This window comes from Schistocerca serialis, chromosome 2 (assembly GCF_023864345.2).
Source record: "Schistocerca serialis cubense isolate TAMUIC-IGC-003099 chromosome 2, iqSchSeri2.2, whole genome shotgun sequence".
Lineage (NCBI taxonomy): Eukaryota > Metazoa > Arthropoda > Insecta > Orthoptera > Acrididae > Schistocerca > Schistocerca serialis.
The window spans coordinates 200400575-200414102 of record NC_064639.1 but is presented as its reverse complement, the minus strand read 5'-3'; the positions used below and the strand labels follow the sequence as shown (position 1 = coordinate 200414102).

Here is a 13528-nt window from a genome sequence, read left to right as displayed (position 1 = left end):
TTGTGGCGTGCAGACGTTACTGGAGTCGCAATCTTTCGGACTACAGTGTCACTCCAGAGGTTTGACTTTCTCCAGAATTGTTTATGATTCGATGATAAGAACACCCGAGACGAAAGGAAACAGACTGACAATCTGGCTGCTACAAGAGATATTTTTGCTAATTTTGTTGAAAATATTCAACAACACTATATGCCGTCTGAGAACCTTACTGTTGATGAGATGCTGTTATCTTTCCGAGGGAGATGTCGTTTCCGTATATACATGCCAAACAAACCAGCCAAATACGACATAAAAATATATGCTCTAGTAGAAGCGAAGACATTCTATATCCTCAAACTGGAAGTATACTCGGGAAAACAACCACCAGGACCTTACCAGCTTAGTAATAAAGCATATGATATTGTAAACCGTTTAGTGGAGCAAATAACTAAAACAAGTAGGAATTTGACGTTCGATAATTGGTTTACTAGTTATCCCCTTATATTCCATCTCTTGAAAGAACATTCATTGACTTGTCGGCACAGTCCGTAAAAACAAGACAAGTGTACCTGGAATTTTTTTTTAAAAAAAAAGGAAAATTTGGATTCCAGAATGACGTTACATTGATGTCCTACGTACCTACAAAAAATGAACCTGTGCTGGTTATGTCAACTGTACACCACGATAAAAGCATAGACCAGTTGACAGGTGGCGAAAGAAAACCGGAAATGATTACTTATTACAACGTAACTAAAAAGAAAAGACTGGTAGATATGTCAGGTGTGATGGCTGTACTGAAAATAAAGACAAGAAAACAAAATATTGTTGTTCGAAGCGTGAGAAGCCAATATTTATGGAGCACCCGATTTTTATGCGCGGAGAATGTGCTAATTTGTAGGTGAACTGTTGGTGCTGAGCTAATTGATCTTCTGTTTTATAATTAGAAGGTAATATCATTATATTAATCAATCAAAGATGCTAATTTTTTTGAATTTTGTATGAAAAAATGTTAAACTTCTGAAACTTGTACTTTTTCTGAGAAAATATAAACACCTCATTATTTCACCCAAAAGAAAGATTTTATATCTTAAACATAGTATTTTACTTACTCATATTGTTTAATAGACTCAATTATTAATATCCCAAGTAAAAAAATACGTAATACACGGTTACAGTATCAAAAATTCGTCATCAGAGTTTTCGGTATCGCATACCCACCTCATAGGTGGTGTAACAATTTCTCACCTCATTCACTCCGGGTTAAAAAGGGACTTCTTTTCATTAACTGTTCAATTTTTGTCAATAATAAAATGGTTGGAGAAAATAAAGCCATTAACGCTAAGAAACTTGTGACTGAACCACTAAAAAAGTTTGTCAAACTTACTGGTAAATATGGTGTCCTTGAAACACGCTCTCAGCTCAAGTACCATGTTGAAGCATCAACAGATGCAAAATTAACACGTTTCTTGTAGTGGCCATTTTCGCAGTAGCTGTGTATAAATTGTAGTTGTTTCAAAGAAAATGCCTTTTTTGCAGCTGCACATTGAAAATTTTATCTTTATTTATGCACCCAGACGCGTTTCGCCTCTTTTACAAGGCATCTGCAGTGGGTGTCAGGTATCTTCTAATTCATTGCATCTAAGCAAACTGCTTTTTCTCATCTGGCAACCAGGTGGACATCTTACAATTCACTGTTCACGTTGCACATCACTGTAACTGCCATCTTTTTAATACAGAAGCTACCTGACACCCATGCAGAAAAAGCATTTTCATTGAAACAACTGCAATTTAGATGCAAAATTATTTTTGTCGACAACCGCGAGCTTGAGGCCATAAATCAATTGTCAAGACAGAGAATGGAAAGCATTAGGGAAAACAAAGACCATCTTGTACCAATAATAAAAATAATCGTATTTCAGGGAAAGCAAAATATTCCTCTGCAGGGCATAAAGACGATGGGAGATTATTAGAAAACAAAATGATCGTGAAAGTATAATGAGTAACGAGGGAAACTTTAGAGCTCTTCTAAGATTTAGAATTGACGCTGGAGACTTGCAACTAAAACATCACCTTGAGACCACTAAAGCGAATGCCACAAGTAAAACAACGTATAACGAACTTATTTCATGCTGTGAAACAGTGATGCTATCGAGAATACTGGAGGAAGTCAAAGATTCTCGTTATTACAGCATAATCTTCGATGAGACTACGGACACAGCGCACATCGCCCAACTGAGTTTAGTTGCAAGATATGTTGATGGTGATGGCAAATTACACGACGGCAAATTACACGTCCATAAAGACAATGATTGTTGTGGAAACACTGACTATGAACCTCAAGAGAGTCAAGGTGAATTAGCTTTACTGGTGAAGTAGTAGGTACTACGATTCTAACGAGAATGGAAAGCCTTTCTCTGTCACTGGAGAACTGTGTGGCTATAGGCTGTGACGGTTGCTCAGTTAATACGTCAGAATTGAAAGGAGCTGTGGCTACACTAAAAAGAATGCTATCAACGCGCAAGTAGCACCGTGTCGAAGTCATCAGCTCAACCTCGCTGTCTCTCGCAGTTGCAAAGTTACAACTGTGAGAAACTCACTTGGTACAATTGAAAAAGTACAGTAGTATCGTTCTTTACAGCGTCTAGCAAGCGGTTCGCAGCATTGAAGAGTCACCTAAAATACTCACTGCGGTCACATTGTAAAACGAGATAAGTTGAGCGACATGATGCTGTTATTCAATTCGCAGATGATCTCGGAACAGTTTGCAAAGTTATTAAAGAAATACAGTGCTGGAGGGATAGAGCAACGGCTGCCAAAGCCAATATTCTCCTTCGAGCTCTCTCTAATTGCGAGATTATCATCACTCTGTTTACAATGAGTGACATTATGAGCATTACATATCCAGTCAGCAAAATCTTACAAGACCCTAGCTTGGACGTCGTGATAGCAAAAGCAAAATTAGATTCGATGCTCAGGGTGTATGATAGCATGAGTGCTAATGCCGATAGCAACTTTGCTCATATTGTTGAAGAGGCGAAGGCAGTTACGGAAGAGTCAAACGTGGAGATTAGTGTCCCTCGTCTTACAGGCAGAGAAAACTGCGATCATAATGATAATGCTATGACATATTGGAAAAGAACTGTTTTTATTCCAACACTGGACCATCTTAGTACTGACATGAGAGAACGTTTTGCTGAAGAAAATATTTATCATTTAAAATTCAACATACTTTTGGCCTCACAACTACTGAAACATGACAGTAATGATCTGGCACATAAATTGAATCAGTGCTTAACTGAACTACCGTTCTATAAAGAAGAATCACTCTTTCTGATTAAAAAGAGACTAATGGGAGAGGTTATTCAGTACAAGCAAACGAGCATAAACGCTCTTAATGTTGGTGATTCTGTTATGTAAGCGTTGTTTGTTTGCCCTAGATCTGACTATCCTACTTTGCAAACGCAGCAAAAAATATTTGCTTGTCTCCCTGCATCTATTGTTACAGTAGAAAAAAGGTTTTCAACATGGCTGAGGTCGACAATGAAGAAGGATCGACATATTGGCTTTGCTCTGTTGAACACTCACCCTGACATTCAGTGTCCTTTTCACGATGTAATTAACCAATTTGCCAGGAAGAATAGGCGCATACAATTTATGATTTAAGGAAGAGAACCACAATTGTAACTTTTTTATATCATAAGATGGCATTGTCTTATATATGTGTATAATCAGTTTAAATAAAACTTTCTTAACCATTGCTTGTGACTTGATTACTTTCTCCTACGGTAAAAGTAAAGGTAGCTAAAGATATCTTTAGCGCCGCCTCCTTGAGGTTTTTCTGTATCAGCCACTGCTTGTCGGAGGTTCAAATCTCGACGAATACAGCAAAATTTTTTGGTTTTCCAAATCTAATCAAAAGGCCCATTCGTTTTTGTTGAATTAATTGTTTTAATGTATCTTTTATTTCTAATACTTTTGCGGCCGTTTTCATCATCGTATTGACTTTGTTTATTTGATCTTATTTTTCTTCCAGTCATTCTTTATTCGTTTGGAATCTGCTAATGACGCCTATATCTGCAACCAGGGCTGCTCATTTGGTCATACCGCAGCATCAAGTGTAGCCAGTTAAATGATAGTTCAAGTGTAGCTAGTTAAATGATAGTTACAGGTAACCTATGACAACGAGAAATTACAGTTTGCTTTAAGGTTAAACTGAAATTTTGCTACGGAAGATGGCTACGGAGACAAACACATTATGAATTTTTTCTGTCTTTACTTTGCTCGTGGATGTTAACCTTACACGACGTGAACAAAGCGATCGTGATTTTAGTTCTGTCTGAGATAGTTGATCGCCGTTTTCTAGGGTACGTTGCACATCAGAAGGTAGTGGTTAGTTTAGGTCACGAGTTTAAAATCAGGCCTATAAAACCCGTCATTTGCCAGAGTTCAATCACTGGTCACTTAAAATCAAATGTCGACAGAGCATCTCCCATTGTCCTCATACACCGTGGCGGCAGCTTCCAATATTGCTCCGCCTTACACATTAACAGCATTTGTGAAGCGACGCGCCGAGTTTGTGTGACGTCCATATCCAAGCGGTAGCCGGCAGCGGATGGGGCAAATCTGTGGCGACAACTATCAAGTAATTTTAATCGACCTATAGGCTTTTTAATGCTCTATGAATCATAATAGTATAAGTAACTTGGGCTTAGGTAAAAACAGCAATTAATAAATGAAAAATCAGAATAACAATTCAGTCTAGTTCTTGAATTTTCGCTCATCCCGAGATCTAGTGACTAGAGGAGGAGATATGGTGTGTGTGCGTGTGTGTGTGTGTTTGGAGGGGAGGGGGGCGGCAAAATCCCAAAAGGCGGCTCTGCTCGCTATTGACTAATAATATCATAATTAGACAGGGCCTATCCTTGGTGTGGAACCCTATTTTATCTGATATTAAAGGGTAACGATCTATTACTCTCGTTCTCCCTACCGATTTATCGTTTCTGTCAGGTTTCACTGCTGAGGCGCTGTACTTTGGGTTATGGAGCAGCAGCAACAGTTTCTCTCGCAGGCGCTTTGTTTCTCCGTGACCTATAAAAATTCGCCGTCAGTTATAAAGAACAAAAATTAAAAAATTTGAACTGCTTAGGAAATATCGTTGTGGCTCAAATCGATTTGCGTTCGCGAAACAAATTCTCATTTATAACAGCGTGTCTACTTATCACTCTCCCACAGCCAAGTAAGATATACTACTTAATTCGGAATCAAGTAATGTTTATCAGCAACAGTTTTAACAGTGAAACGAATTCTCATTTATAACAGCCTGTTTACTTACCACTCACTCTCCCACAGCCAAGTAAGATATACTACTTAATTCGGAATCAAGTAATGTTTCTTGGACAACGCTTGCTCCCTTGTCACCACCCTTACCTTAAAAGGAGCGCAAATGCCTATATACCAATACATACAGGTACTTTATAGGAACTCCTTATTACAAATTTGTTCGAATATAACAGTGTGTGAAATCTTATGGGACTTAACTGCTAAGGTCATCAGTCCCTAAGCTTACATGCTACTTAACCTAAACTATACTAAGGACAAACACACACCCATGACCGAGGGAGGACTCGAACCTCCGCCGGGACCAGCCGCACAGTACATGACTGCAGAGCCTTAGACCGCTCGGCTAATCCTGCGCGTGTCGAATATAACAAACGAGTTAGTAAGATCGTAGGATTTAATGCTACTTCCTCATGCGTTTCACCAAATTCTCAAATTTTAAGCAGAGCCATACCTTGTCCTTGTATCTAGTCGTAGATTCTCGTGTATCCCCTTCCCTCACTGGATGCTAGTCACGTGACTGTTCGGGCATGCTCGATACTGTATCCAGTTCTGCTGGAGCGATCGGGAAAAGCCGAGACCGTTCGAGCGCGATTACCGTTAGCTCGACCCTGCTCCCCAGCCTTAAATTACAAATAGTCTCCTTCACCTTGTCGCGACCAATCTTTTTACGAGATTTTCATTGTTTTTCCGTTAAATGAAGGAATTGGCAAATGGCTGAAAAGATCCGGCACTCAGTAACGGTCCAGTTATAGAACAGCCCGTTCTCCTTGCAGTGAACAAAAAGTTTAAGAAAATCAGTTAAGTCACTGTCAAGTAAAATAGTTCCAGGAAACTAGGAACATGAATATAAAGTACTGCTAAAGTATGGAACAGAAGGTAACTGAAAGAAACGCGCATGAGACCAAGAGAAATGCTATTCTTCTTCAAAGACAATAATCACAGTGACGTCACTGCGATTTATGACGGTGCCCTGGACATTACAAAAGGCGGGACATGGTTGTTAGTAAGGTGTGTTATCACTACGGACACCAATGAAACCTCTTTAAAGTGCTCCCATGCTGGCTACAAGACTGGAAAGGAGTTCTTGTGGCATAAGTTTTCCATTCCTCTAACAGTGCGGTTAACCAGTGCTAGAAGGTCGTTGGCGCATGTGAACGTCCTGCAATATGTCTCCTCACTGCATTCCATACGTGCTCGAAGAGATTTTAGGCAGGCCAGCCCATTCGCTGAATGCCCTCTCGTTTCAAGAGCTCCTCCAATTGCACTGTTTCATTTGTTCTCACGTTCTCACGCATAAAAGTGGGGTCAGAACCTAATGCGCCCCGAAAGGCGCACATGGGAACGCATACAGTGTCACCATAAGTCTGGCCGGTAAAGGTACCGTATTCAAAGATTTAGAGCTCAGTACACTCATGCATCATTATTCCTCCCCACACTATAACACTTGCACTGCCAAAAATATCATGTTCGATAGTGCTGGACGTATTCTCACAGGGCGAGAGGTGGGAACTCGTAAGTCACCCGAGGATATCGTCCAACATGATCATTTTGGTGGTCCAGGTGTTATGGTACCGGGAGACTTGATGTGGCGTGGACGTATTGATCTGCAAATTTTCGAACATGGTACTTTGACAATGTTGACTGGAATACTCTCTTTCAAATTCTGAAGGTGGCAGGGGTAAAATACAGGGAGCGAAAGGCTATTTACAATTTGTACAGAAACCAGATGGCAGTTTTAAGAGTCGACGGGCATGAAAGGGAAGCAGTGGTTGAGAAGGGAGTGAGACAGGGTTGTAGCCTCTCCCCGATGCTATTCAATCTGTATATTGAGCAAGCAGTAAAGGAAACAAAAGAAAAATTCGGAGTAGGTATTAAAATCCATGGAGAAGAAATAAAAACTTTGAGGTTCGCCGATGACATTGTAATTCTACCAGAGACAGCAAAGGACTTGGAAGAGCACTTGAACGGAATGGACAGTGTCTACAAAGGAGGATATAAGATGAACATCAACAAAATCAAAACGAGGATAATGGAATGTAGTCGAATTAAGTCGGGTGATGCTGAGGGAATTAGATTAGGAAATGAGACACTTAAAGTAGTAAAGGAGTTTTGCTATTTGGAGAGCAAAATAACTGATGATGGTGAAGTAGAGAAGATATAAAATGTAGACTGGCAATGGCAAGGAAAGCGTTTCTGAAGAAGAGAAATTTGTTAACATCGAGTATAGATTTAAGTGTCAGGAAGTTGTTTCTGAAAGTATTTGTATGGAGTGTAGCCATGTATGGAAGTGAAACATGTACGATAAATAGTTTGGACAAGAAGAGAATCGAAGCTTTCGAAATGTGGTGCTACAGAAGAATGCTGAAGATTAGATGGGTACATCACATAACTAATGATGGAGTATTGAATAGAATTAGGGAGAAGAGGAGTTTGTGGCACATCCTGACAAAAAGAAGGGACCGGTTAGTAGGACATGTTCTGAGGCATCAACGGATCACAAATTTAGCATTGGAGGGCAGCGTGGAGGGTAAAAATCGTAGAGGGAGAGCAAGCGATGAATACACTAAGCGCCGGCCGCGGTGGTCTCGCGGTTCTAGGCGCGCAGTCCGGAACCGCGCGACTGCTACGGTCGCAGGTTCGAATCCTGCCTCGGGCATGGATGTGTGTGATGTCCTTAGGTTAGTTAGGTTTAAGTAGTTCTAAGTTCTAGGGGACTGATGACCACAGCTGTTAAGTCCCATAGTGCTCAGAGCCATTTGAACCATTTGAATACACTAAGCAGATTCAGGAGGATGTAGGTTGCAGTAAGTACTGGGAGATGAAGAAGCTTGCACAGGATAGGGTAGCATGGAGAGCTACATCAAACGAGTCTCAGGACTGAAGACCACAACAACAACAACAACAACAACATTCACCGGTCAATGATGTGACAATGTTCTCCTTCCGAATGTGCGTCCTCTCAAGAGCGCATTTGGTCCTGACTTCCTTTTTATGGATAACACTGCGCGACCGCATCGAATATGCCAAGTGCAGAAGCTCTTGGAACGAAGTGATATTCGGCGAATGGTCTGCCAACAACCGTCCAGAAGTTGTCACAAAATGGACTCGCATTCGGGAGGACGACGGTTCAATCCCGCGTCCGGCCATCCTGATTTAGGTTTTCCGTGATTTCCCTAAATCGCTTCAGGCAAATCCTTCCCTATCCAATGAGACTGATGATCTCGCTGTTTGGTCTCTACCACAACATCAACCAACCAACACCACAAAAACTCCTTACCAACCTCGTGCAGCATGGGATCACGTTTGAGTATGCATTGCCGTCCGTAGTCACCATACACCGTATTAAGAACAATGCCCCGCCTTTTGTACCGCTCAAGGTCAATCATAACTCGCGTTGACTTCATTTTAATTATATCTCTGAGTAAAAGAAATGTTGTGAAGAGAGCGAACCAAAGACTGCGATTTATTGGCAGAACACCTAGAGAATACAACAGGTGTATTAAAGAGACTGGTTACATACGCTTGTCCGCCCTCTTCTCGAGAACTGCTGTCCAGCGTAGGATTCGCATCAGATAGGACTGACAAAGGATATCGAAAAATTTCAAAGAAAGGCAGCTGGTTGCTATTATCGTGAAATAGGGGAGTGAGTGCCACGGATATCATACACGAATTGGGGTGGCAGTCATTAAAACAAATACGTTTCACCGCTGCGGGAGGACCTTCGCATGAAATTTCAATCACCAGCGTTCTCCTCAGAATGTGAAAATATTTTTTTGGCGCCCACCTCCATAGGAAGAAATGATAATCATAACGAAATAAGAGATATCAGAGCTCTTACTGAAAGATTTAGGTGTTCGTTCTTCCCATGTGCTGTTCGAGAGTGTAACAGTACATAAGTAACTTAAAGGTGGTTCGATGAACCTCCTGCCAGGCACTTAATTGTGAGTTGTAGACTGATCATGTAGATGTAGATGTATTAATTACGTTCGTCTCTTTGCGTTGAAACCTCCCCTTAGAAAAATTATGAATTACTGTGCTGGTTACGTTACGTTATTCGATTTTCAAACAGCTGAGCACAACTGAACGTACTCAGACATTTCTCTCTTTACGTATTCTGATCATCACTAAACTGACACACAATATTTTTAGCGCAACGCAATCTGACTTTCAAAAATCCATACAAAAGAATGGCACTGACTAACAATAACCTATACCTTTCATGAATAACTTACCTCACAAAAATCTTCGTTACTCGAACTACTGCAACACAGCGAGCGCCAATAATGTCAGCTAAATAAAAGATTCTAACTACTGATAGGCATAGTTATCAAATGAAAGATCTTGATAGAGAACAAATAATAGTGTTCAAAAGTCATATATATATATATATATATATATATATATATATATATATATAAGTTCATGACATACAGTCTTACAAATTTACTGTCTCTGATGGACACACGTCCAGATCATCCGCTCTCAGCCGGCCGCGATGGTCTCGCGGTTCTAGGCGCGCAGTCCGGAACCGCGCGACTGCTACGGTCGCAGGTTCGAATCCTACCTCGGGCATGGATGTGTGTGATGTCCTTAGGTTAGTTAGGTGTAAGTAGTTTTAAGTTCTAGGGGACTGATGACCACAGCTGTTAAGTCCCATAGTGCTCAGAGCCATTTGAACCATTTTTTTGAACCGTCCGCTCTCAAAACTCCGCCATCCCTCTCCCCACATCCACCACTACTGGCGGCTCACCTCCAACTGCGCAACGCTACGCGCTGTTAACAGCCAACTGCCCAACACTGCAATAGCAATATTGCAACAATGCACACCAGGCACAGACTTCACACAGCACAGTCAGTGATTTTCATATAGAGCGCTACGTGGCGTTACCAACATAAAAACCTAAACAGGATACTTACAGCGTATTTCTTTCAGTTACCGTCTGACTATACTATGGCACTTCTTCCTATGTATGGCCAAGTTTCGTCGAAATATGTTAGTTAGCAGCGACACATCATGCAAAAGTTACTTTCGTCGTTTTTTTTTTTTGCACACCAGTGCAGTTCCAGTGTCCCAATCGACCAAAGTTTTCGGGAGATCATCTTTGATCAGGCAAATTCCTTACCCGAAAATCTCCACCCACACAGTCTCAGTTGGCGTTCGCTCTGCCACACTACCAGCCAGCTCATATATTTTGCTGAGAAGAACAATGTTAGCGCACCCTGCTCTCACGAGCTGGAAATGTAGGATGTAAAAATAAATAAATAATGTTCCGGCGATATTTATCAAACATCAACGGCCGTGCCTCAGTGGTAACACCGGTTCCCGTCACATCACTGAAGTTAAGCGCTATCGGGCTTGGCTAGCACTTTGACAGGTCTGCCGAGCGCTATAGATAAGCGGAGTGCACTCATCCCTACTGAAGCCAATTGAGGAGCTACTTGACTGAGGAGAAGCAGTTCCGCTCACGAAAACTGACAACGGCTGGGACAGCGGTGTTCTGAGCGCTTGCCTTTCCATATGTGCTCAGTAGCCTCATGCTATGCTCACCATTGTCCTGCCACCTGTTGGCATTAGCAGCCAATATTTTGTTGCATGATAGACAATATGTGGGGCGTAGAATGCCGTAAACACCGTAGGCCTTCTACGACCTCTCACTCAAACGATTCCTTGTCAGACATGTGAGTACGGCGCTATCGGTGAGAGAAGCAGGAAACAAAGATGAGAGCGAGAGAGAAGCATTTACAGACAAGGACAGAGATAGATATTGCCCTACAATACGAAATATGTTTATTTGTTTAACCTAATCTGATTAGAGCCATCAGGCTCTCTCTTACATCAGACCGGGGATTCACACATACGTTTATCTATTACATCATAGTTACCTAAGAAACAACAGTTTTAATATGATTAATATTAAAACGATTTGTATGCCTGACCTGGCAGTGTGAGGACTATGAGTAACGAAGTTCATACTGGCAGTACTTGTGCTACTGCAGCTGCTGCCACTAATATTGATAGTAATAATGATGATGGTAATAATAATAATAATAATAATAATAATAGTAACAATGAAAGTGGCAACAATTCTGACATTAATAACAAAAATGATAGCTGTAGATATATTCTCTATGTCTGGTCGACAACCGTGGTAACTCGTGGATAATACGTCGTACAGCTATCTGCAGCTATCAAAGGCTTTTGATTGTGTAATCATGGAATACTTCTAGATAAGCTCAAGTACTGTGGTATGAATGGGACACTGCTCAAATGGTTTAAATCATACCTAACTGGAAGAGTGCAGAAAGTTGAAATAAACAGTTCACATAATATGCAAAAAACTGGTGATTTCTCAAACTGGAGAACAATCAAGAATGGGGTGCCGCAAGGTTCGGTCTTGGGTCCTCTGCTGTTCTTAATATATATTAATGACTTGCCATTCTGTATTCACGAAGATGCAAAGCTGATACTTTTTGCCAATAATACAAGTATAGCTATCACACCCGACAGGCAAGAAGTAACTGGTGAAATTGTAAACGATGTTTTTCGGAAAATCATTACATGGTTCTCTGCAAATGGGCTCTCATTAAACTTTGACAAAACACAGTATATACAGTTCCACACAGTAAATGGAATGACCCCAATAATAAATACAGACTTCGATCAGAAATCGGTAGCTAAGGTAGAATATTCAAAATTTGTAGGTGTATGCATTGATGAGGGGTTGAAATGGAAAAACACACTGAGGATCTGCTGAAACTTTTGAGTTCAGCTACTTATGCTATTAGGGTCATTGCAAATTTTGGCGATATACATCTGAGTAAATTAGCTTACAACGCCTATTATCATTCTCTGCTTTCGTAAGGCACCATATTCTGGGGTAACTCATCATTGAGTAACGGAGTGTTCATTGCACAAAAGCGTGTAATCAGAATAATTGGTGGAGCTCATCCAAGATCATCCTGCAGACACTTATTTAAAGAGCTACAAATCTTCACTGTAGCCTTGCAATATATATATTCACTTATGAAATTTGTTATTAACAGTCTGAACGAATTCAAAAGTAATAGCAGTGTACATAGCTACAACACTAGGAGAAAGGATGATCTTCACTACTCAAGGTTAAATCTAACTTTGGCTCAGAAGGGGGTAAATTATGCTGCCACAAAAGTCTTTGGTCACTTACCTAATAGCATCAAAAGTCTGACAGATAGCCATATAGTATTTAAAAGGAAATTAAAAGAATTTCTTAATGGCAACTCCTTCTACTCATTAGATGAATTTTTGGATATAGTAAGTGGGTAATTTCCCAACCTCAAAAAAAAACAAATAGTTTAGTGTCATGTAATATTTTGCCTAATGTAATAGCTTGTATAGACACCTTTTATTAACCTGACACGTTCCACATCATTACGAAGTGTCGTATTCATGATCTATGGAACAAGTACTAATCTAATCTAATCTAGTCTTCATCAGCAATATTGCTCGACCATTGGGCAAAATTGCTGTGTGTTGCAGCCAAGTAACGGCAATGTTGACGGCAACCCTATTGTGGCCAAATATTGCCCTTAAATGTGGTTCACGTTAATGTCTTATGGCTTAACAGGCCGACTCGTTGTGTGCGACAGTGGCAGGAGTGGCTGCTATGAGTTTGGACCACCCCATCCCTCGCCCGTCTTCCGCTCCCAGGCAATAGCAGCGGCGGCGCGCCTGCTGGTTATGCAGCCCGCACGACAAGCGGTTCCGCCGCACGCAAGGCGGTAATTAGCGCTGTCCCTTGACACCCCCTCCCCTAACCCCTACCACCTACTCCCTACCCCCTACTCCCATACCCCACCAGCAGCTTGCAAGCTACCGCGGCTAACATTGCGGAATCGCAGGCTTCACCTCATCTCCTCTGTTGTAGTTCCTATGCTTCCGTTCAGGCGTTAGATCCGTTTAATAACACTGAAAAAGTTGCTATAAAGCTCACTTTATTCACTTGTGTATCATCTTCTACAAAATAAAACTGAACAAGTAACAGTAGGACTCGCAGATTGATGGTTCCGTACAAACTTAATTATGTAGTTGATAGTTCATCTACAGCAGTTGTTCCCAGCCTGGGTGTAATTACCCCCTGAGGGGCAATCTGTAATTTTGTGAAGGATACAAACGAAAGGGTCCAATAGTGTATTTGCTCTTATAGCGGACTTTAAACAACGCATTTAGCAT

The 13528-nt window shown here is 41.0% G+C and overlaps 1 protein-coding gene across 1 annotated transcript in view; it reads left to right on the top strand.

Annotated features, from left to right (window-relative positions):
- Window positions 1-13081, top strand: part of LOC126455840 (hormone receptor 4-like) — a 267525-nt gene extending 254444 nt beyond the window's left edge. The window contains exon 9 of the mRNA XM_050091601.1: window positions 12946-13081. Coding sequence (XP_049947558.1) covers window positions 12946-13081 — 136 coding nt within the window. The remainder of the gene's footprint in view (window positions 1-12945) is intronic.
- The last annotated feature ends 447 nt before the right edge of the window (window positions 13082-13528 follow it).